General features: G+C 34.1%; 1 protein-coding gene across 7 annotated transcripts in view; it reads left to right on the plus strand.

Moving 5' to 3' along the window:
* Positions 1-23,835, plus strand: part of CSMD3 (CUB and Sushi multiple domains 3) — a 580,686-nt gene that overhangs the window by 452,620 nt on the left and 104,231 nt on the right. For all 7 annotated transcript variants that reach the window (XM_074556146.1, XM_014263981.3, XM_074556154.1 and 4 more), the window contains 6 exons: positions 12,226-12,339; positions 13,161-13,256; positions 14,126-14,329; positions 17,343-17,467; positions 19,761-19,857; positions 20,816-20,920. In XM_074556146.1, the coding sequence (XP_074412247.1) occupies positions 12,226-12,339; positions 13,161-13,256; positions 14,126-14,329; positions 17,343-17,467; positions 19,761-19,857; positions 20,816-20,920 (741 nt within the window). The remainder of the gene's footprint in view (positions 1-12,225; positions 12,340-13,160; positions 13,257-14,125; positions 14,330-17,342; positions 17,468-19,760; positions 19,858-20,815; positions 20,921-23,835) is intronic.

The following is a 23,835-nucleotide window of genomic DNA, read 5'->3' on the forward strand; positions in this document are numbered from 1 at the left end:
CTATTTACTATAAGAATCGTACTGCTGAAGTTCTGTTTCTTGTATTTACTGCCATCAAATGGATGGAACATTTTAACTTTTTTCTTTCACAGGTTTTCTTTATATAATTTTTGATGACTTTGACTATGAAGGATTATCTCAATGTATTCTTGCTTTTTTTGGTTTGGTTTGTTTTTTTAGGTTTTTTGTTTGTTTGCTTTTTGGTTTTGGTTTTAGTTTTTTTGGGGGGTTTTTTGGTTTTTTTGGTTTTTTTGGTTTTTTTTGTATTCCACTGGGAGTTCTTTCGGGTTTGCATACAAATGAAAAGAAAAATAATTACTCAAATATTAATTTCATCCATATGATTCAGTAAACTGAAATGATAATTTGTTTCAGATGAATGAAGAGATTAATCATCTGATCTAAAAATTAACATTTACTAGTAGGATGATAAAAGATAATTATTTTATGTAGAAAGCTGTTGTACTTTTAATTAGTAGCTCTAAATTAGCTGAGAGGCGACTGAAGAAACAGAGCTTTTTCAAAGTGACTTTGCCATTAAATTTAGAACCCTTATTACATAATTAAAAGTATGGTTTGAATTAAATCTCCTATCTTAATAAAATTCTTTTTTATTTTGGCATAATAGTGTTCTATTATTGTATTCTTCTTATTATTACTATTGTTACTCCAGAGTTTAAATTGTTTATTCCTTCTACCATGTATATTACTTGAGAGGTTAGTCTCCCTAAGTATTAGAGAGAGACTTAAAAACAAATTTATCAAAGGAAAACCAGCCTAAGAATTTGGGCACCTTACTTAAATACCTCATTAGCCCATTTCATGGTCCCTTGCTACATTTTTTTTATCATTTTCTTATATTAAAAAGTCACTTCTGCCCAAAACTATAATGAGGGGTTTTGAAAGACACAATTAGTTTGAACTTCATGTAATTTGTGTTTATATAGATAATAGTTTCATGAATGATTTTGTTATTGCCATCACAAAAGTCATCAACAAAACCAATTTTTCTAGATCTTTTGTCTCTTTGGGTATCCCTTCTGTTATATACAGGCTACTGTTAAGATCTACAGAAAAGCAACAAAAAATTGCAGGTGTTTGCTTTCTCCTTCAGTTCAGAGACTGTAATAGAAAAATTAGCAATAAACAAAATTCAGATGTTTTACCCTTACCAGTTTTTTCTTTTCAGAAGATCTTACTTAGACAGTCAGATGCTATGAAAGTGTGATTGTGGTTTGCTTTTTCAAAGCATGGAAGCAATTGTGTAAGAACACAATGTTCAAGATTACCAAGATCTTCACATTTCTGTGGTTCAGAAAAATTTTGTAGCAACAGAGCGATGGCGTCCAACTTACTGTCTGCAGTCTAAACTCTTCCACTCATTTTTCTCAATAAAATTGTCCAATGAAGTGATGGATCATGCAACGTGCACAGCTGGTCTCAGAATGTTATTATCTGAGTAGTACCTTCTTCACAATAAAGTACATGTCAGTAGTTGTTAGCTCTACAGTCTTGGATTCTTTTCCTGTTCACACACTATTTTGTAAGAGACTCAAGTAAAAAACTCTTTGGGTTCCAATTGCTGGGCCTAAGGGAAAAGCATTCCATCTAAGTGCCTTGTTCCTTTCAGAGAATCCTGAGTACTTGCACATCATAACAGTATTTTATTTAGAAGAAGAAAAATAATGTCATTAATTATACTTTTTTTTTCTTCTCACTACTGTATTACTCACAGATGTCCTTTCAGAGAAGTGAACACATAATTTTGTCTCCCTTGCTCTTCCACTCAGAGTAGATTTGAAGTCACAAGTTTAAACTGTACAAAGCAGTTTATTTCAAATCAGCAGCTAGGTCTGCAGCTTTGACTACTGCCTTGGTAAAATAATCTCAGAAAACACAGCCTGCGCAAAGTAGATGTGAAGCATTCTTCTCTCATTCTTCTGCTTTGATTTAGGTTTATAGTATTAATCACTGATGGATCTGTTAGGCATTATCATAGATTTAAAATGTGTTGTTTTATATACTACAAAAATACCTAATTAAAAAACATTACTAGTGACCAAAGACCTACTTTAGTTTTTTAGAAAGACTATATATAGGACTGACATAATGTGGGAAAATGTCTACACACCTTCATTGAAGCATTTCAGTAGGATGCTTTGAAACTAGTGTACTTTTATATCAAACAATATATTGCCTTATTTATTAGTAGGCTTTCTCTATGCAGCTTTTATTCAAATTAAATTTCTAATTCTCACTCTAGTCAGTGCTCCAGGTCTGTTAACTCAGTCTCAGTCTATTAAATAAAATATAATTACTGCCTAGGGCCAGCTGTATTTTTTTTGTCAAACTGTTTTACTTCAACTGCATTATCACTTCGATCTTCTTTCCCTAGTATAGAAATGACACTGGCAACATATGAGAGGTATATTTTTCATGCAAGACATTGAGAATGACATTTAAAAAAAAAAAAAAAAAAAAAAAGAAAATACTAGGTCAAGCAAGTTTTGCGGTTTCTGTGATTTGGGAAATTGACTCCAATTTAGTGCTCTCACTAAAACCATTCGGCCACTTGCTACCCATCCCCCTTCCCTCTTGTGGGTGGCTGGAGATAAGAACTGGAGGCTCAAAAGATCATGGTTTGAGATAAGAACAATTTACTGTAAACAGCAATGAGATAAGAATAAGATCAGTAACAGAAACAGCATTAATGACAGAGGGCATAAGAAAAGGAAGAGTTCACATGGAAAAGAAGCCAGATGATAACAGACAGTACCAGATGGCTCTCCCTGCCAGGCTTGCAGGATCTGAAGGAACCGCTCCTTCTCAAAGAGCCTTCCTTCCCCCATCCCCTGACAATCACATGAGGTGGTAAAGAAAAACCTCCTGTCCTGGCCATGCCCCTCCTGGCTACTGCAAAATGTAACCCTGTCCTGGCTGAAACCAGGACACACAGGAACAGAGGCCTTTTTCTTTTTAAATGTGGTGTTACGTTTCCTCCCACTCAGCAAATATACTGAATAATAAGGGAGAAAAAAAACATCTTTTTTTTTAGGTGTGTAAGGCAAAATGAGATAAATTCAACATCTCATAAATAAAATAATAAATCTGAAGAGTATTAAAGGAGTTAAAATAATAAAATACATATTTTTTTTGTCCACAGGGATAAATAAATCTATGTTACCTTTTTAAACAAATTATAATAATAGGTGTTTGAATTTCAGTTGAATAAAATCAAAACAAATCAATGTAGAGAAAAGAAAGTTTGTTTGGTTTGATGCTTCCTTCAGGTTTCTGTGATAGCAGATATACATAATAGGAATTTTAAAATTATTGCAAGTAATATACTCTAATAATATAAAATAACATTATATAATTAGCAATAAATTAAAAAAAAAAAAAAAAAAGTTGTTTTAACTGTTTTCCCTCTACTGTTGTGTTGTTGCAGATCCTGAAAGAGCTTTACATGTATGCATGATTCAGGCCAGGAGAGAGGGATGAGAGTTGCAGAATGGAAGAAGAGAGGGAGGCAGAGGTTTGAAGCCAGAGGAGAATGCTAGTTTATTTAGTGTAATAAGCTCTGCTGATTTCAGAAGAAAGCAGGAAATGTGTTAATTAGGAGAGTTCAGTCCTCTTCCAGCTCCAGGAAAAGTCTTAAATCTCATATTTTATGTGGAATTGTGCTTATTTGTGGGGAAATATGCATGTAAGGTTTTTTCTGTACAGTTTAACATCACTCCTCAAGCTGAGCTTCTAGTGTTAATAACTGCACCATCTTCTGTCTCCAAATTTCTTCTTATTATCTTTTTATACATTCAGATACATATTTCCTTTTCTCAAACATGAGAAATCAGCAGATCCCATCTCCTTCTTCCTCTCCGAGTCTGAGAATGCAGGAATACTATAAGAGGAGAGAGGACAAATCATGTTTCTGTTCCACATTTCCTTTGTAGATTTGAAACAAAGGAAGAACAGCAGAGGATGACTTGCAGCTCAGTCTAGATCTGTGGGCTCAGGTTTTTTGAGATCACAGAATGGAACAGCTATTTTCTTCACCTTCATCTGTGGACGAAAAGGGCACATGTGAGCTTTAAGAACCAGAACTCTTTCCTGTCCCTCTTTACCTCTTCCTTGTTTGCAGAGAGACTCATTTATTCTGCCTTTTCCTCCCTAATAATCTGGATATCATGCCAGGAAATGTAGGATTACATTTGCCATCTCCAGCTGAGACTACCAAAGGAACACCAATAATTCTTGATGCAAAGCAGATAATTCAGTAAAGGCTTTTTCCACAGACTTTAGGGAGAGTCTCCACAGAGATTAAGGACTAGAGAGTAGTGTAAGTCACAAACATTGGGAAGAACTAGTATATATTCCAATTAATTCACCTTATTCAAATACAGTTAACTGGCACATCTTTGTGTGGTTTGGAAAACCTTCATGAATTTTATGTTAATCACTCATAATAATTTGCTAATGACAGTAAATTTATGCTATACATATGATGTTGAAATAGAATGTTGTTATATTTGAGGACTTTTGTAGGTTTGTCTTGTATGGTCATGCCTCTTTACACTGGGAAACTCATGTTAAGTTTCTATAGCTTATCTACAGTTCAGTTGCTATAGAAAATGTGGAGATATATATATATATATATATATATATATATGTCTCTGTGTGTGTGTGTGAGGGAGGGAGGGTCCCTTTTACCAATAGGCAGCTTCAGCAACTTTTCAGTAATATAATTATTCTCTTTATTTTATATCTGATTATGTTTAGTAACATTAATATATCAAGTCCATTTAGTTTCATTGCCCAGTTACTCAGCACCTCTCTGTCCTTAACTTATGTCACTAGGAATATCCCTTTCAATGGTTTACACATAAACCCCTTTCTAGCCTTATTTTGGCATCTAGTCTGTAGTGCACCCAAGAGGCTCATACAGGTGGAATTAATTTTTACTTCTTCCAAGGGCAGGAACACTAGACAACTGCTTTATTCTGTTGTTTTGAAATTAATCAGGATTTACACAACATGATACTATTAGCAGAGACTCTATTTTGTATTCACAAACTATTAATAATTTTCCTGTTGCAGCATATGATAAGAAGTGTCAACCATAACAGAGAAATGGAATTGATATCACTAAAGATCACTGTTACAGACACAGACCAGACTGAATGTATTAGCAGTAACTGGCAGACAACCAAATGTTTGGAAATGTCAGGGGAGAAACATTTTTTAAAATTGAGACCTCTGCTACTATTTTCATTTAGAAATTACAGTAGCAGTGCTAGCTCAGACATAGTCAGTGTTATGTCAAACTGAAGTATTACACTGAACAGCTAAAGATCAAATCTTCTAATTCTTTTATGTGAGCTGGTCAAAATCAGTTTAGGTTTCCTTACTGAGAGCAGTACTCCTATCCATGAGTTCTGTAAGATCCTCTCTTTAGGGTGTCATCTTTCAATCTTTTCCTCCAAAAATCTTCTCAGAGATTATTGAACTGCTTCTCTTCAAAAAGCCCAACAAACACTCAAATTATCTTGCAGCTTTACTGGACATTTTTCTCAGCAGAGGGGGGCAAATATCTGTTTAGTTTGTGTCTACATGAATATGTTACTTTTAAAATGCTGAGTCAGTTTGTCATTTGTATTTCTAATTCAATGAATCACAGTGTATTGCTGATTCATCCTAAATACAAAGGAAAAATTCATAATTTTTCCTTATCTCCTGTTTGTTACAAAACTAAACACTTAAATGAAAGGAGCCATTTAAAGAGAAAGGCTATATTCCTGTAGGAGGGGCAGATATGCATTGCAACAGAAGGTATACTGACTTTTTAAACATTATAGTAAAAGTAATTTTTCTGCTTTTGTCATATATTAAAACAGTAAAGGGTCATAATAAGACTTTGTACCAGATCATCTCTGAGTTTATTATATATAATTTCCATGATTAAGTGATGTTATGCAAAAGTCTTGGCTTGCAGAGCTACTTCATAAAAATAATGTATGCACCTTAACTTTAAAATATTTCTAGATGCAGATATTGTGATATTAATTTATGCATTTATTTTTTTTCAAGGTTACTCCATAGCTGGTTTGAGATGTCTTGAAAGGGACATCCAAAGAAACAAGAGAAACACCACTCTTTCCTCTCCTCCTCTTCCTAAAATATTTTAAAAATCTGTAACTTCTACAAAGAAAACTGGTTGAAGGTGTTTGTCATCATACTAGGGTAGTCAAATCTTAATGCAAGTGTCTATTTTGTGAGGAATTCCTCTCTTTCTTCTGAGAATGGCACAAGGTTTTTCCTATCAGTTCATCATTTGACACGATCAACCCTAAGGACTTGCTGAGTCTCTTTCATTGAGAGAAAACACCACACAGTAGTTTCCTGATTCCTGGAGTTATGCCTGAATCCTGTTTATTTAAAGCATAGATTTTCTGCATTGTCATTTATCATTTGGCTGACTGACCATGAACCACCACTTAGCGCAGTGAATGGGGTTTCCAGACTAGGTAGTTAGGATGCATGAGAAATTTGCATTTCTTTCTTAGTGCACACTTGTTATCCTTAATCACCATAGATACTATTTCTCTAGTGAGAGATTTCTCTGTTTTTTAAAGAAGTTTCTCAAAAATGTGGACTTCTTCCTCTTTTTTATTTTCTTTCCCCCCAAAAAATTAAATATGGTATTGGAATTTCTTTAAAGGAGTTCACAGGGAAAAAATATTAAGCTAAATCATAAGCAAAGAGAGCATATCATCAGTGGATCAGAAAGAGAAACAGATTTTTATGGGTTTTTTTCACTGTGAAATAAAATTTTTATATTTTATTTGTTCATGTTGTGAACAAAACTCCTTTGGAAACATTATTTAGACAGACTACAGAATTTTCTTTGAAACTATGAAAAGTTAACTATTACAGAATAACTTCAAATTCTGAGAAAGACCTCTAGCTCTAAAACTAGATCTTTTTTTATACCACAAGTGGTAAACACCTGAATACCTTAATTTTTCATTCACAGTTAGAAGAAACCTCTTTTAAATATATTAGAGGAAATTATCTATACTACCATTTTAAAGCACAATTTTAAATTCTCGTTCTTAACAAATAAGTTGACTTATCTGGGTCTTTTGTTTGTTGAGATTTTGCTCAGTTCTTTCAACTGATTTGATGCTAGAGAAACAGTGAAGTTACTGTAGAAAATAAGGGCCAGACTGAAATAGATTCTGATTGGAGACAAAAGAACTGTAAAGGTAATTTGGGTTCTGTTATAGTTAATACAGTTAATATGATTTTCATATTTCCTTGTCAGTTACCAAGACCTATCATTATAAATGCTGATTCAGCCTTTAAACAAATGCCTAAAGTCTCACCAGCAGGGCATATATGAATAGCACATCTCAGTTTCTGTAACAGCAATGCTTAAACCATGTTAGTCCTTCTGGTGTTTTTTTAAAGGCAAATGAATTACGACTGTAGTGACTTGATTTTACACTAAAGCTTATTGATTTCAGTAAATCATTAGGCACACAAAATATCCCTAAGAAGGGAAAATCCAGGGTGAAGACGCTTCCCAGGAAGCAGGGCCTCAGCACACATAGCATTTGCTCCAGAAGGCAAACATTGTAGGATAAAAAATATCCCTCATTCCTCCTCTCTCCCTTAGCTTTTATATCTGTGCTGCCATCACACAGTATGTAACGTCTCTCTGGCTAATTTGAGTCAGGTGTCCTGGCTCAGTGCCCTCCCCCAGGACCTTGCCCACTCCCAGCCCTTGTTTACACTGCTGTGTTATCAACACCTTTCCAGCTACCAATGCAAAGCACATTGTGAGGGCTGCTAAAGAATAATGAACTCTATCTCAGTCAGACCCAATACAGTCAGAAATGTGAGCAATTCAGGAGTCTCTTTTGGAACACACTGATTGTACATGGCCCTGGACAGATGAGAAGTCAGGGAAATAAATTTAATTTTCAGGGATCACTTCTTCAAGAAAGTAATGGTTCATGCCAATGATCAGGCTATCAAACAAAGGTAGCAAAGACCCTGCACAGATGAACAAGAAGCTGCTGATAAAACTTGAACATTAAAAAAAAAGAAAAATTCAAGGGGTTGAAGCAAGGTCAGATGTTCAAGGAGGAATACAAACACTTGAACGGCACTGAAAAGATGAGGTTAGAAAAGTCAAAATCTATGTAGAGTTGAATCTGGGGTGAAGTCTCTGAAGAAAAATAAATTCAGAGAAACATGAATTAATAAATTTCTTTTTAACTGCAGTCTTTACTAGTAAACCAATCTTGAACAATCCTGGAACCCTGAGACCAGCAGAAAAGTCTAGAGTAAGGATGACTTAGAGGAGGAGTAGGAGCACTCAGACAAACTGGGCAAAACCATGGGACATGATGTGTGCATGGGAGTCAGTTACCCTTGGCAGGTTGTGATGCTGAGGGAAGTTCCCAAGGGCTGGAAAAAGATAACAACATTCCTATCTTCAGGAAAAGCAAGGAGAAGGATTAAGGGAGCTAAGAGACAGTTGATCTCACCTCTCTACTTGCAAAGGTGATAGAGCAAATAGTCCTGGTCACCTTCTGCAAATATCAGAGATGATCAAGATGATTTAAAGTAGAGTTTTAAATGTTTACCCAAGGGAAAGAAAGGCAAGTCTAGGCAAGGCAAGGCAAGGGGTAGAAACTGTAAGGGAGGCAGGATGCTGGGTCAGGTTGCTCAAAGAGGTTGTGGGTTCTCCACCCCCATAGTAGTTCAAAACCTGATTATACATGGACCAGAACGATCAGGCCATCCTGTCTGCAAAAGGAATGTACTAGACCATTGGTAAAGGCTTCTAGTCTCAGTTATTTTATAATTTTGTGCTAGGAATTATACTGAGGATACTGTTCATAATCTAATACTATTTAAATTATACCAGTATTATTTTTAAGCAGGCAGATGTAAATTCTATACATATTTATTTCTTACTCTAAAGATGAAACTAAAATTTCTTTGATGAATTTTTTAACTAGCAAACTATTTTTGGCCAATTCCATCTGTTTTTAGATGCTTTCCAAATTCTTTGAAAGTGTCCAGATGTTACAGTGATGAAGGCCATAGAAACTTCTAAATATTTAGAGGCATGGAAAGTCTGCTTATCTAGCTATTGCCTTTTAAAAAGGGAGCTTTCTTGTGCTGACATCATTTGAATTAATGGATTCCCTCACTGTCCTAACTTATTGGCTGTATTAACAGTAGAATTTACCTGGAATTTTCAAATTTAAAAAAATCACACAAATAGAAATGTATAAAAAACCCCTTAAAATGTACTTTGTTTATTTTTTTAAGAAATGCATAAATTATTAACTATCAAATTTTCAAGAGAAAGTGTTTTTTTAACAATCTTGCATTGTTTATCTTGTAAAATAAAAGACAACTAAATGAGTAAGTAAAATATTAAACCACAAAACACAGGGAAAATTGTATTTTATTTTTAAATAGTATTGCTACAAAACATTGAATGCCAAGATGAGCATAAATTCAGAAATCATTTGCTCAACTTTAGATGTCAAAAGTCGAAAGGACAGCTTTGGACAGATGATTTTCAGTGAACAGGGGATAGCAGATGATGAAGTCATTATTCAGAGAATGCTGATCCATCCATCATTAGAGAAAAAAAATCACACCCAAATTCTTCAGTTGAAGTGATTTGATCTTCATTTGAACTGGATAATAGTTTTCAATTATTTGTTTCCCAAAGGCAGACTATACTGAATACTGACATAATATTTTATCAGCATTTGCTAATTTAAAAGGTGGTTTACACTGGCTACAAATATGTTGGTTATTATTTAATTTTAAGAAAATTCTTTTCAAACACCAAATGAAGGAGACAATAATGAGCACCAGAGAACACAGGAATAATGAACTGGTGTTTTTCTAATAATCTGTATTTCCTTTCTCATGACATTATGTCAACTAGTCAGGTATCAGTCACTATACCTTTCAATATTTTGCAGTTTAATAAATAAAAAGTATCCTGGCACACAAAAAGGAAGGAGAAGGATCTAGATTATTTCTTCCCTAGTGGCTGCAGCATATTCCTGCTTAATTTGAGAAAGCAGCTTGACTCATGTAAATCGCTCATAAAGGGCTCAAAACCCCTTACTTGAGCTCTCTGCTGATCTATGTTAAACTCTTTCTGGCAGTAATTCCTCTTTGCCACTCTTGATGTCTCAGCCACTTAAAATCTCTTTAAAATATATTTTATCTCAAGTTAATGGAAAACTTTTGGTTATGTTCTTATGTTTTTATTTATACTTTATTAGGAAATGCATAAATTATAATGAAAAGAAAAAGTTGTCAGAAATTATACGTGGACCTTTCTCATTCCAAAGTGGCTGATTTTAGGTCATGTATTAGTTCACCTTCTTCGGTGCTGCACTTTTAGATCAAAGGGTTCTCAGGACAAAACTAGAGGCAAAACCAATATTGAAATACTTGCAAGACATATAAAAAACACCTAGAATTTTATTAATATATGGTAAAATTGTGGATAAATAGTTTATTTATTTATTTTGTAACCCATTAAAATACAAATATAGCTTAACAAGTCAATTTTTGCAGTTTTCCCAGGATACAGGTCTCGATAACAGTTATGTGTACTTGTTACAGGAGCCTCAGCTCTTGCCTGAATTTTCTATACATAGTTTGAAACTTAATTCAAAATGGGAAATAGCAGTGGAAGTCACAAGGAACTTTTCTTGTCTCAATGGCAAAATGAAATTCACTGAGTATGAAAAAAAGATTTGATAAAAGTCAAAAAGTGACAGAAAAAATTACTGGATTAAAAGCTTGTTTGTTGTCTTTACCAACACCAAGAGAAGACCTGAATCCAGACAAATATTATTTTGAAAATAAGCAGAACTATTAAAAACATCAATGATTAATTTTCTGGAAATTGAAGGAGACATTATGAAGATAATTCAGCATCTCTCTTATAGTTCCTCTTAAAATATGGACAAGAATCTTTGGAAGTGTCTCAGAAAAACTTTTGTTTCAAATTTTTATAAATATAACATTCAGTCTTTTCCTTCAAAAAGAGGCTTTTAAAACTGAAACAAATATATGATACGATCAGGAGTAAGGAACAAGGAACTGCCTTTAAAAAAAAATCAGTCAAAGAAAGGTCAACAATTTGAAGACAATTCAGTTTAAATATACAATTTTTAAAGCTTTAAGGGTGTATAATTAATTGAAAGAAATGGAGAATAGAGCTTCATCTTCAATAACTAAAACTACTAAATGAAGGTACTGCAGAACTTTTGACAGACAACCAGAACCTAGTAGGAACACATTGGAATAATGAACAAGAAATGCTTCAATTTATTTTCAGTTGTTCCAATACATAAAAATATCTGGCTGCTTCCACCTTTATACATGCATAGTTCCTAAGTAATTTTCCCCTCCACTGCTTATATTGGATATAAATATTTTCTAGGTACTAGGGTCAGAACTAACCCAAAAATTTCTTTGTCTTTTTTTTTCCCGCTGATTAATTGTATTGAAAGGGAAGACATCTTTAATTCAAATGGGCTATGTAACCTTGCATTGAGTTGATCTACTAGAATGACTTTAAAAATAAAGATTTTTGTGATTCAATAGATGTATTCTAAAAATTGTTTGTTGCCTTCAATCAGTTGTTCATTTATTTCACAAAAGCAAAATATATGGAATGTTACTATTCTTAAAAAAGGGAAACATTCCAAGGTAAGTAAAAGTTACGGAGGCTTATCAACAAAATTAATTCATAAAGCACAGTCTATAATAATATGCCTGGAATTATAAAGGAGGAAATTGCACTGAGAACTTAGATGTGTGGTGGAGGGCACAAAATTTGAAGGTAGAAAATAATTCAATAGCAGTAAAATTGTTCTGTTCCATAGTTATTAGAGTCCTTTAATGATTATATGTATTTGTAAGGCTTCTGTACCTTCATTGTATCTTTTAGATGTACTTTCATCCTTTTACTGTACTTTTAATGGTGTGAAAAATAACCTTCATTCAGCACCAGGACAGGTGATGTAGTTATTTTTAAAACCATACATTAATATATATTTTGTTCTCTCTCCCTTTTTTTTCCCCTTCTTATTCTATTCCATGTGTTTGTTTTGTTTTGTCTTGGCTACTGGTGCCTCTTCCTTCTATTCCTTTCTATTTGGTCAGTTGTTTTTGGCCAGTTTGTGTTTTTCCAGACATCACTCCATGATGTTGTTGAAGTATATGACGGCCCAGCTCTTCAGTCATCTTTGTTATCCTCTCTCTCAGGATCTCATTCAGGTATCATTTAAAAGAACTCTCAGTATATAGTTATTTACTTTTTTAAAATCAATCTAGAAAGAAAATGTAGTAAAAAAAAAAAAAAGGAGAAAAATGATTGTCATATTTGCTTAAATTCATCTCAAGCAAATATATGAAATCCACATTTTGAACTAAACACTTGAAAATCTTTGCATTGATGAATGAAATGAAGTAAAATTGCTTTTTATCTCCTTTTTAAAAATTCTGATATTTACCTAATATTTTGGATATTTAGGACTTCTTACTCTGTGCCTTTATGGCTTTATCTGAAATAGGTAGTACATATTCTAAAGGGAAAGCAAGGCACATTTGTACCAAAGTAAAATTAAAAAGATTAGTTACGTGTTGAGTCTATTTAAAGAGGTTGGGGGCTTGGGTGTTTTTTTTTTTTTTTTTTTTTGGGGGGGGGGTTGGTTTTTTTTCCATTTTGGTTTAGGTTTTCTGTGAGTTTTTTCTTTTTTTTTTTTTGAGGGGAGTCTGTTGTGGTGTGGGTATTTGTTGTTGTTTTTGTTGTCATTGATTCATTGGTTTGGGTTTTTTTTGAGGGGGGTTGTTTTTCTGGTTTTGGTAAAGCAAAAAAGCAACAAACATTCTTAGTAACTAAGATGAGCTTTAACTTCCCTTTCCTAGAATGACATAATACTGTCAACAAAAAAATATTAAAAATGCATATATCTTGCAAAGTTTACTGTAGCAGAACAGGGTTTGGAGAGTATTATTTCTATCTGCAAAGATGTTGACAGGTGTTTTCTTTGGTTTAAAGTGGCTACGATAACTTTGTATTTTCATTGTTTGAGTAGGCGAATCTCTTCCATTGAGCTCGGGGAACCAGATCACAGTCAGATTTACCTCAGTTGGACCAGTAACAGCTAAAGGATTTCATTTTGTTTATCAAGGTGAGACAACCTAGGGAAATGTGTACATTTATTCTATTCATCATAGTTTGTAAATCATCAGAGAGGAACAGACTGAGAATTAAGAGGAAACTAATAGCCTTTTAACAATGGAAAATTGTTGCTATTTCTACAGGTTTTGAAAAATTTTTGAAACTATTATTTTATTTGTATTTTAAAGCTGAGATCAAATACTTAAGAAACATAAGAGGGGTTACAAATTTAAGAAGAGAGTTACACAAAACTGCTGGTTTTGTTTGCTAATCTGATTGACAAATGTTAGATCCATCTGGAGCTCTAAGTGGTTTATCTCCCAATTTAAATATGAATAGCTGCAAATGTTATTACCTGTGGATTAAAAATGATCTTACTGTTCTTAAGATGTTTTTCTTGGTTTACATTATTAGCCTTTTTATGGGTCAAGTGGGAAATTTTATATACCAATACTTGCAACTGCAATTCACTCTTTCATTACATATAAATCCTCATCTGACAGTCAGAACACACATTTAGAAAACCACATGAATAAATGTAAATATCTGACATAAAATGTTATTTTGAAACCCAGTATTAGTTAAGTATCTCATGGTAGTATTTCTTACAAGTGTCATTTTAGATAGGTTTCCATGTGGATTTTATGCATTATTTCCAATCTTGGCAAGGATGTCAATGCTATGCTCTCCTAAATAGTAACTCAGACATCAAAAGTGATCAATCTCTATTGTGAAGATTCACTTGGGGATTATGGAAATGTTCTCAGCTGGGAAATAGCTGAAAGTTTCTTCTAGACATTTTAAATATTTCTGATTCAATATCTGTATTCCCTCACCAAATCGAAAATTAAGAATTCAAAATTGTTTGTATGTTCACAGCTGTTCCAAGAACAAGTGCAACTCAGTGTAGCTCTGTGCCTGAACCAAGATTTGGAAAAAGGATTGGAAATGAATTCGCAGTTGGTTCACTAGTTCTTTTTGAGTGCAATCCAGGCTACATCCTCCATGGTTCAACAGCAATTAGATGTGATACAGTACCAAATGCATTGGCACAATGGAATGATTCACTCCCTACATGTATTGGTGAGTTCCTAAGGCTTTTTATTATAAATAATTACTGCTTAAAGTGTGGACTATTCTCCTGTTGAATATGTTTTTTGTTTGTCATTGGTATAGTATTTTATTCTTGCTTACATTAATTTACTTCCTTTTTTATTCAAGGCTAAGTTTTATTCTCCTTTCTATTCTAACCTTTCTATTCTATTTCTATTGTGACCTTGCTGTGAACTTTCACAAGTTTCATGAACATGCTCTGCTGCCATAATTAATGTGATAGCTTCTCTTACATTAATGTCCCTGGAAGTTCCTGAGTATCCCTCTTTAATCAAGAATCAGAAGTATTAGTTTGATCCCTGACTTCTTGCAAGACTAAGATGCCTTTACACTGCAGATCTCTAACAAGATATTGCAAGCTATTAGGAAGAACATTACTATATTAAAGATTTAGAAATACTTACATTAATATTTTGTTACTTTTCAGAAAAAGACCAGTAGCTTTTCAGATCAGAAAACATACTTTTTCTGGTTCTAGTCACTTTGAGATTAAATTCTCAAAATTAAATTCATAAATTAACATGCATCCATTGATATTTATACACTGACTTGGACCAGCTGGAAATCTAGTAATTGTAATGAAATTCCCCACTTTACTTTTCCTGATAGGGAAGAGAAGTTTTTATAAAAAAAATACCATAACCCATTGCAAAAATGGCATTATTGTACTGACTCCAGCAGAATACATAAACAGAGGTTTAGGTGAGTAGATGAAAACAAAGAATATGTTTTCCTTAGGCTGATGTTTCATCTGCCATGCTAACCAGCTGATGGTGCCCAGTAGAGTATGAGTGGTTTTTAGTAAATTATGAGATTATCTCCAAAATATCAAAATCCTGATAAAGATCAAGGCTAAGTATCACTGGGGTACTATTTATAAAATCTGATTAATCAAGTTTTAAACAAATAATGTTGCTTTAGACTGTTTCAGGCATAGCAATAGAACTACAATTTCTATATCAAGAAGGAGGTGAAGTATATAGCTCTATCTCATTTAGTCTCATATATTACAGTTTAATCAGTAGAATTGTACTACATTTCCCCTTGAGTTATTTTTTTTTTTTTTCAGTTATAACAACTTGACAAAGTGTTGAAATCATTCTTTTGGACATTGATTACAATGTATTATTGCTACTTTGATACATGATTTAGTCTATGATGAGAAAGCTATCTGTGTCTAGACAAGCTCAATTGAGGAAGGGTTACAGGCCACCTTCTGTGTGAAAATTCCTGTGTCAATAAAGATGATAAAACACCTATGAGATGAAAATTGCATTAAACTAAACCACTTTAATAATTGAAGGGGTAGACGTGACCATATTAAATTGCCTTTATTCTAGTGAATGTCTTAATATTACATATTCAGATAATAGACATATAATCATTGAATCATGGAATCATTAAGGTCAGAGAAGACATCGAGTTCAACCTTTGATCAAACCCTCACCATGTCATCTACAGCACAGCACAAAGTGCCACATCCACTCATTTCTTGGACACTCACAGGAGTGATGACTCCACCACTTCCCTGGGAAGCACATTTTAATGCTTAACCACCCCTCCTGCAAAGAATTTCACTTGATGTCCAGTCTGAACCTCCCCTGGCACAGCCTGAGGCAATGTCCTCTTGCCTTACTTGCATGGGCGGAGAGCCCAACTCCCACCTGGCTGCAACCTCCTTTCAGATTGTAGAGTGATGAGATCTCCCTGAGCCTTCTTTACCCCAGGCTGAGCAGCCCCAGCTCCCTCAGCCACTCTGATGTTGTACTTTCTAGAGCCTCTGCCAGCTTTGCTGCCCCTCTCTGGACTTACTGCAGCACTTCAAGGTCTTTCTTGTAGTGCAGGGCTCAAAGATTAACAACGCTCAAGGTGCAGCCTGGCATCAACCATTCCATTTGGTCATCCTTTTATGAGTAATTGTGTAAACACTTTAAGTGGCACTAGCTTTTAATTTATCCATGTAGTTCCAAACAGATTCCATTAATTTTATGCCACGCAATATGTAGCTGCAATATTTATTATTAAGTTGCATACTATCTATTTTCTAAATCCTCATATTTGCAGCTCCTGAGGTCCCTTCAGAACTTAGTGATGTTGCATAGAAGTGATGCATTAGCTTTTAATGGACTTGATAAACCATCTCATCAATCTTTTCCTTCAACTTCAAAAATACCAACAGAATATCCATATGCTTTTTAAGATTAAGATGTAATATTATTTGTCTCCGTTAGAGTCTCTAATGATATAGACAAGATGCACTCAAGTTGAACATTCATAAGAGAAACTTGATGGTACTTAATGTGTCTGTCCTGTTTCATGCATAACACATTTATTAATCCATGAACAGATGTGATGAATGTAGTCTTGCAAGGATCTTGTAAATCCTTTACTGATGCAGTAGATGCACAGACTGTGATGAAATAACTCACACAAGCACACAACAGTCAAGCAGTTGAGACTGGTGTTATTAATTATTTAGAGGAGCAATATTAGAAAGAATGAATGAAAAAAATATTAGAAAGAAAGAAGAAACAATGTTACCTTTTTGTGACACTTTTTATCTTTTATAGTTATACAATACTTATACAATACAATATATAAAATACAGTACTTTATATTATACAATACAATACAAAGTATGGGTTTTTCATACTTCAACCTAAGCCTTAAAAAATGCTTTATTTTTGTAAGAGTACCAGGAGACAATAGAATAGATTTCACTCTGTAAAAGTCAAATAAACAAGGGGAATATTAGCATGATTCTGTCAGGTAGGAAACTGACATAATTCTAATTTTCTTCTCCTTTTTTGGTCAGATAAAGGAAGAGTTTTGAGATATAAAATTTTATTTTCCTGAGGCATATAGGTATTTTTAAATGTAGCATCAATTTAAAATGTTTCCAGCCATAGAATAAGCTTTTATAATAAGTCTTCTCATTCTGAAGCTTTATACTTCTTTTCTTCCCTTATGCATTTCCTTTCAGTGCCCTGTGGTGGTATTTTAACAAAGCGCAAAGGGACCATTTTATCTCCTGGTTATCCTGAGCCTTATGACAACAATCTGAATTGTGTGTGGAAGATCACAGTACCAGAGGGAGCTGGGATTCAAGTAAGTTTACTTGCTATTTGCTTGCTACCATCATATTTAGAACTCTTTTTCCTTATGCAAAAGATGAAAAGATCATCTATCTGTACAATATTTCTATCTCATTAGTGATTCTGAAAATTTACTTTACTGCACATCTTTTCAATTATGCAGTGATTGAACGTTATAGGATTCTTAAAAATCTTAAAATATGCACTTGTAGCCTTTTACTCAGAAGAATATCACCATAACTTCTAAGTGTATTTCAATAAATCAGTGACTCCTTATAAGCCAAGGGAAATAGAGAGCCTTCCTAGGAATTCCTTTTTGCCCTCCCCAGATTTATTTGTCTCCTTTCACACAGTGAAATTAAGTGAGTTTCTTTCAAGGACAAGTTATACGTGCTATCCTAGAAACTCTGCTATTTACTCTATGTTTATGGAAGTTTACTGTGATGTAAAGATGCTTCACTATGTTTCGATGTGAGATGGGAGTTTATTCTTTTAAATAGTTTCAGAGTTGTTGCTAACTTACATAGATTAAGAACCTCATAGAACACACAGTAGGAAAGTATCCATTAAGCTTAGTCATGCATATCTCTAGAGTTCACTAAAGAAACTGACAGAAATCTGGTTATTGCACAGGCAGTTGAATTTAATAAATTAGAACTTCTAAGCATCATCTGAACAAATTCCTAGCAAAATGCACATCAAGAAATCATGATAAAAAGTTTTCTATGTCTATCCTAGTTCAAAATATAACTGTTGTAGAAAATTAATAAAGAGCTCAGTTTATGTAGGTAAAGACTTAATAAAGAAAATCTGAAAAAATCTTGACAGTGCTTTAAAACTTTTCTACAAGTTTCATTACAAAGTTTTCCATAATATTTAATAGCCTAAATCAGCTTTGAGATTGATTTTGAGAAACACTACTTGATTTAAAGAGTTGACTAGGACAGCTGACAGGATACTTTGTTCTGTGCATTTCTTATACTAGGAAGATAGTTCAGAGGATTTAAATTAGGTAGTAACTGTCCTCCTGATTGAGGCCATCACTGTTGCTTTTTGAAAGTGCTTATCTCTTATCACAGGCTGTATTTTTCTGAATCATTAATGAGGTGATTAAATTAATAACTTTGATTTCAATTTAGGTGTTTACTGTTCATGATGTTCTTTTGTCCCAGAGTTGTAATAAACAAAAAGATATATTTACTGTCTCCAAGTATCTGAAGCACGCTAACAGTCAGGGCCTCTTCACTGCTTCACTTAAGGAAAAGAAATCTGTTCGCTATTGTATCTGACCAATTCCTACAATAAGAGGTGCAGTATTTGAGGCCCCCATCCAAGAAACAGATAGCCAAACTGAACATTTATTTCATGTTGAACAAGGTGCAAGTCATCTATTTAACATAGAAAAATGGCTTTATGACTTTGTTTTACTGGAACTAGTGTTTATTTCTTCTGTTGCAATTATTCCATTCTGGGAGAAAAAAATTGAGGCAAAAGACTCAATTTAATGACTAAGGGACCCCTTTTTTAGGGTGGTTGGGATTTCATCATGCCTCTGTCTCTTTTAAAGCATTTCAGTAAACAGTTAAAACAAACAGGAAGGTAACACCAGAAACTCTCCCCTACTAATCAGGAACAAGAATCTGATATTTCTCTACTTTGTAAGGTGTGATTTCACTTTATGAGAACAGGTATGGCCTCCTGCTTGCAGTTTATCTCCTTACCACTTTTCATCTCCATATGAGTGGAAGACTATTTTCCCCTCTGGAAGAAAGGAAGTGACTATTCTGCCTTTTGTTTGTAGCATGCTAGTGACTGCCCCTCCTCAGGAGATGAGCTGGTGATGAAGGTAATCAAACACAGTGGTTTTCTCTTACCTGGAGGCAGAATTTAAAATGGCAAAATAGATGAAGCATTGTGCATCCCTGTGGGACTAGTTTAGTCCTGGAGAAAATAGAGAGGAAAAACCTGCATGTATTGAAAATACCATGTTTCATCTTCTCCTCAATGTCCTCCAAACAAGAGAATCATATTCTATACCCATCTGATTTTCATGGCTGTGTGACTCTTGACAGAGGTAATATGTGGTTGTCACTAAAGGTAACAGGATTCATAGTTTGAATAGGCAATCAAATAAAAAATAGTTGCCATTTTATTCACTTAATGATGATTTTCCATTCTCTTTGACAAGAGGAACAAGACAACTTTTCATGACTGAGAGAAACAGAGGCTACAATTTAGAGTCATCTTTGTGCTTGAATAAAGAGGGGAAGAAGTTTATGTTCTTTGCTTCACATTTTTCTTCATAGGTGCAAGTGGTGAGTTTTGCCACAGAACACAACTGGGATTCCTTAGACTTTTATGATGGTGCTGACAACAATGCTCCAAGGCTTGGAAGTTATTCAGGTGACTGAGAAGATTTTACAATAAATGGTTCACAGATTCAACTCTTTACTCTAAACACACAGCTCTTTCTGTGTGTGTAAGCATGCTTGAGCATGGTGTGTGTGCTTGTTTCTCCTGTAATTAGCAACAGGTAGTACTAGTTCTGTTTTAATCAGTCATCACTTAGCAGACTTCCATAAACCTGTATATTTTAAAATGTTAGAAATGAAATAACACTCAGAGGCTTCCAAACTAGACCTCTCTTAATCCAATTATTTTCTCAGACTTGTAGCTGGGTCCAAAAATACAGACCTCAAAAATAGGTATCTCTTGATATTGCAGATGAAAAAGGATGCATTCTTTATCCTTATTTTAGACAAAGAAGACAGTTCTTTTTGCTTTACTTTTTCTTGGTTTGTTTTCTTTGATTATAATAAATATGTGTGTATGCTAAGAGATCAGAGTTATTCATATTATCTTGACTTGTGCTGAAACACAAATAAATAGTCCATCACATTTATAAGAACAGTCCAGCAACATATTTTCAGAGCTGCTTGATATATTATCTTGACATAATAAATAAACATAACATGACTCTTATGTTTAGAATCATCCTGGGGACAGGATATGCTCTTGCTTTTAAAAAGACACTAGTGAATATTTCTCCTTTTGTGGGTAAAAAAAAGTAATATAAATTTATATTAGCCTTTCCTTGTCTATTGTTCATGTCTCTGATATTGTGGTGCACTGAGAATTCAATAAAACTTTTATAGGGACAGGTATTTGATAGCATCCATGATGGCAGAATATTATGGAATTGGTTATGTGACCTATCTCCTGCTCCCCCCCCTCTCCCCCTCCCTCTTTCTCTTTTTCTCTCCTTAATTCTGTTTATATACACACACAGACATCACACCCTTACGTCTACATTTATGTCACTTTCTGTGCTTTTCAATAATATTTTGAATTCTCTTTTCAGGAACAACCATACCTCCACTTCTAAACAGCACATCAAATAATTTGTACCTCAATTTCCAGTCTGATATCAGTGTTTCAGCTGCTGGATTTCACCTTGAGTATACAGGTAATTCAGAAGTATTCAATTAATAAAGAGCACTCTCTGGTTCCAGACATCAGTTCTACCTAAACCATACAATAAAGGAATATTTAGTTCTATTACACATAATGAGCTACATACTGTAACTTCAAAGTCATTAGTAAAATTCTCATTTAAATCCAAGTAAGCAAATTCAGGCCTGAAAACTCTACTATAAGGACTGTGAAATTTAGTTTGTCTTGCTTTCATCCTTAAATTGCTTCCATCCTTCAATTGCTTTGCTCTCTGAAAAACTTTCTGAACCTACAGCAGACAGAAATAAATGCAGATATTCTCATGTGGCAATCCTAATCCATTGTGTCCAGTGCAGCCCTGGTCTCTTCCCTCAGATGCCCCCCCTGCAGCTCCACAGCCCAGCACTCTCGGCCAAAATCTACAAATTATGCTCAATACAATCACATATGTACTATACAGTATGTATGTGTAGAATACTACTAGTCACCCTTGGCAAAGAGGAGAGATGGAATAATCTGAAAATAGCAGTTGTGCATCTTAAGTGAGAAATGCCTGCAGGTTAATGAGAACACTGAATTATTTTAAATGGTTTTTATTATTGCTGAGTACACCTCCAGTGGAAAAGGCTGTAGTTATAAACATGCTTTATGTCTGAATGACTTTGTCTCAGATGACTGACAGGAATTTTGGCAATCACCAGCTGTGTGGTTCCCTCTGCTTATATTGGTTCTGGTGTCTGATCTGCATAATTGTGTCACAGTTATTTCTTGTCAGTTTTACCATATGCAAATCCCATGCTCTGGTTGTCTGATTAGCCAGTTGGAGAACACAGCCTTGCAAAATTACAGCCTGATTGCTTGTCTATAACTAAACATTAATTATAGGTAGAATTATCCTGCCATTTCCTCGAAATGCAGATAGTCTCTCAGCCGCTTACAACTTCAGATGAGAAAAAACATCAGGAAGTTATGAAAATGAAAGAAAATTAGACTGAATCCAGTGAAATTGAAAAGGCACCTTTGTATTCCCACATGTCCAAAAATTATGTGTAATATATACTGCCCATGGAAAACTTCCACCTTTAAAAAAGGAAAAGATTAACAGTACACTATTTAAAGTATTGTTCCATGTGAAGAACAATAACCAAATATGTGTATATGGATTTGTACAGGGATGTATGTGTGAATCTGAACTAAAGCAATATTTTCTGTGTGAATGTATGAACCCAAATATATGTTGAATAATTGTGATTCAGGAACGTGATGTCCCTCTGTAGATAGCCAATTAACCAGTAGCTCAGTGAAATATACTGCTTTTCAAGATAAATGATTAATTTACTTTTCTTGTGTAAGTGATAGAGATATGTGATTAAAACATCATTCAGTGTCTTGTGCTTTAATCCAGACAGCAACTAAGCACATAAAGCTGCTTGCTCACTTCCCTCCCCCTGCTTCCAAATAGGACGGGGAATGGATTTTGAAAAAAAATCAAATTTGTGAGTTGAGATAAAAATGGCTTAATAGAACAGAAAAGGAAGGGGAAATAATAATAATATGCAAATAAAACAAATAAAAATAGTTAAATAAAATATACAAAAACAGATGATGCACAATGCAGTTGTTCACCATCCACTGACTGATACCCAGACAGTTCACAGGCAGCAGTCCTCAGCCAGTTTTCCCCTTAGTTTATATGCTGAGCATGGGGTCATACGGTACGGAATTTGTTCAGTGGGGGTCAGCTGTCCTGAAACCTTATAGTTAGTTGCTTAGTGTGGATTTCAATTCCTAGGCACCAGCTGTTTCATTACTTGAATCCATGACTCTTACTCCTCCATAATTCTCTAAGAAAGACATAGTCTCTATTACCTGTGGAAGTTTTATGATTTTATTTTCCGTCTGTTGTTCAATTGTTTTTCAATAAGAGACTATGGAAAATTCTGCATTGAGCAGAATCACGAATTTGGTATGGGAGATTAAGCCAAGGGACAGCACTTTGTCATCATTGCTAGTAAGAAAGACAACAGACATTGTGCCTTGTGTATCTTTTGGATTTTTGTCTCTTGCATTTTTCTACAACAAACAAGATATTTGCTTGCAATTCCAGAACTCACAAAACTTCTGTATTTATGAAGAGATTTTGCCAGAAAGAAGGAGATACAGAGTTTCTCTCTTCAATTGTCCTAGTCATATCTGACTCTCAGACAGCAGTTCCTACTCTAAAAGCTGTGATTGTTTATGAAGACAGTTATTAAGTGGAAAGTAATGGCCAAATTTTAATGTCAGTGTTTCATAAATTTATTTCATTTCATTGGAGCCCATGCTGGCCAAGGACATCATGAGGAGTCAGCCGAATTAAAGTCTTGGTCTCTGAAATATTAGGGCATGGTTCTCCTGCAGAATCACATCAGAGTTGAAGACTTATATTAAGTGTTTTTCAAGTGAGCTTGCCATAAAGATTGATTTTGTCCAATTTTTAGTGAGTTTTCTAAGTCTATTTCATCTATTCTAGGGGGCAAAATTCTGAGAGGAAGTATGCCCCATTTGCCAAAATGATTACTTTTCATTTCAACAACAGATTTCTCTAAGAAGGTTTCTGTTTCATTTCCAATATCTCTTTTCATTCCTCATGAATAGTTTGTTGTCCTGTCTGCTAGGGATTATCTTTTGAGCTTCTAAAAAACCCAAATGTGAATATATAAGTAAAAGAAAACAAAAGGAACTTTATTTGTTGAAGAAATATTTTATCACAAGTTAATGATACTTTGACATAAAGAATTAAGTTTTCATGTTCTGAAACTGAATAGTGTTCTTATCTATAATGTTTTATCTATAATATTTTTACTTCTCTTTTGAATTCTTAAATTGTTTTTTTATCCATAAAATTCATTTTATGTATTTCATTGAACATCTTAAATACAAAAATAT

The sequence above is a fragment of the Zonotrichia albicollis genome, chromosome 1 (genome assembly GCF_047830755.1).
Source record: "Zonotrichia albicollis isolate bZonAlb1 chromosome 1, bZonAlb1.hap1, whole genome shotgun sequence".
Taxonomy (NCBI): domain Eukaryota; kingdom Metazoa; phylum Chordata; class Aves; order Passeriformes; family Passerellidae; genus Zonotrichia; species Zonotrichia albicollis.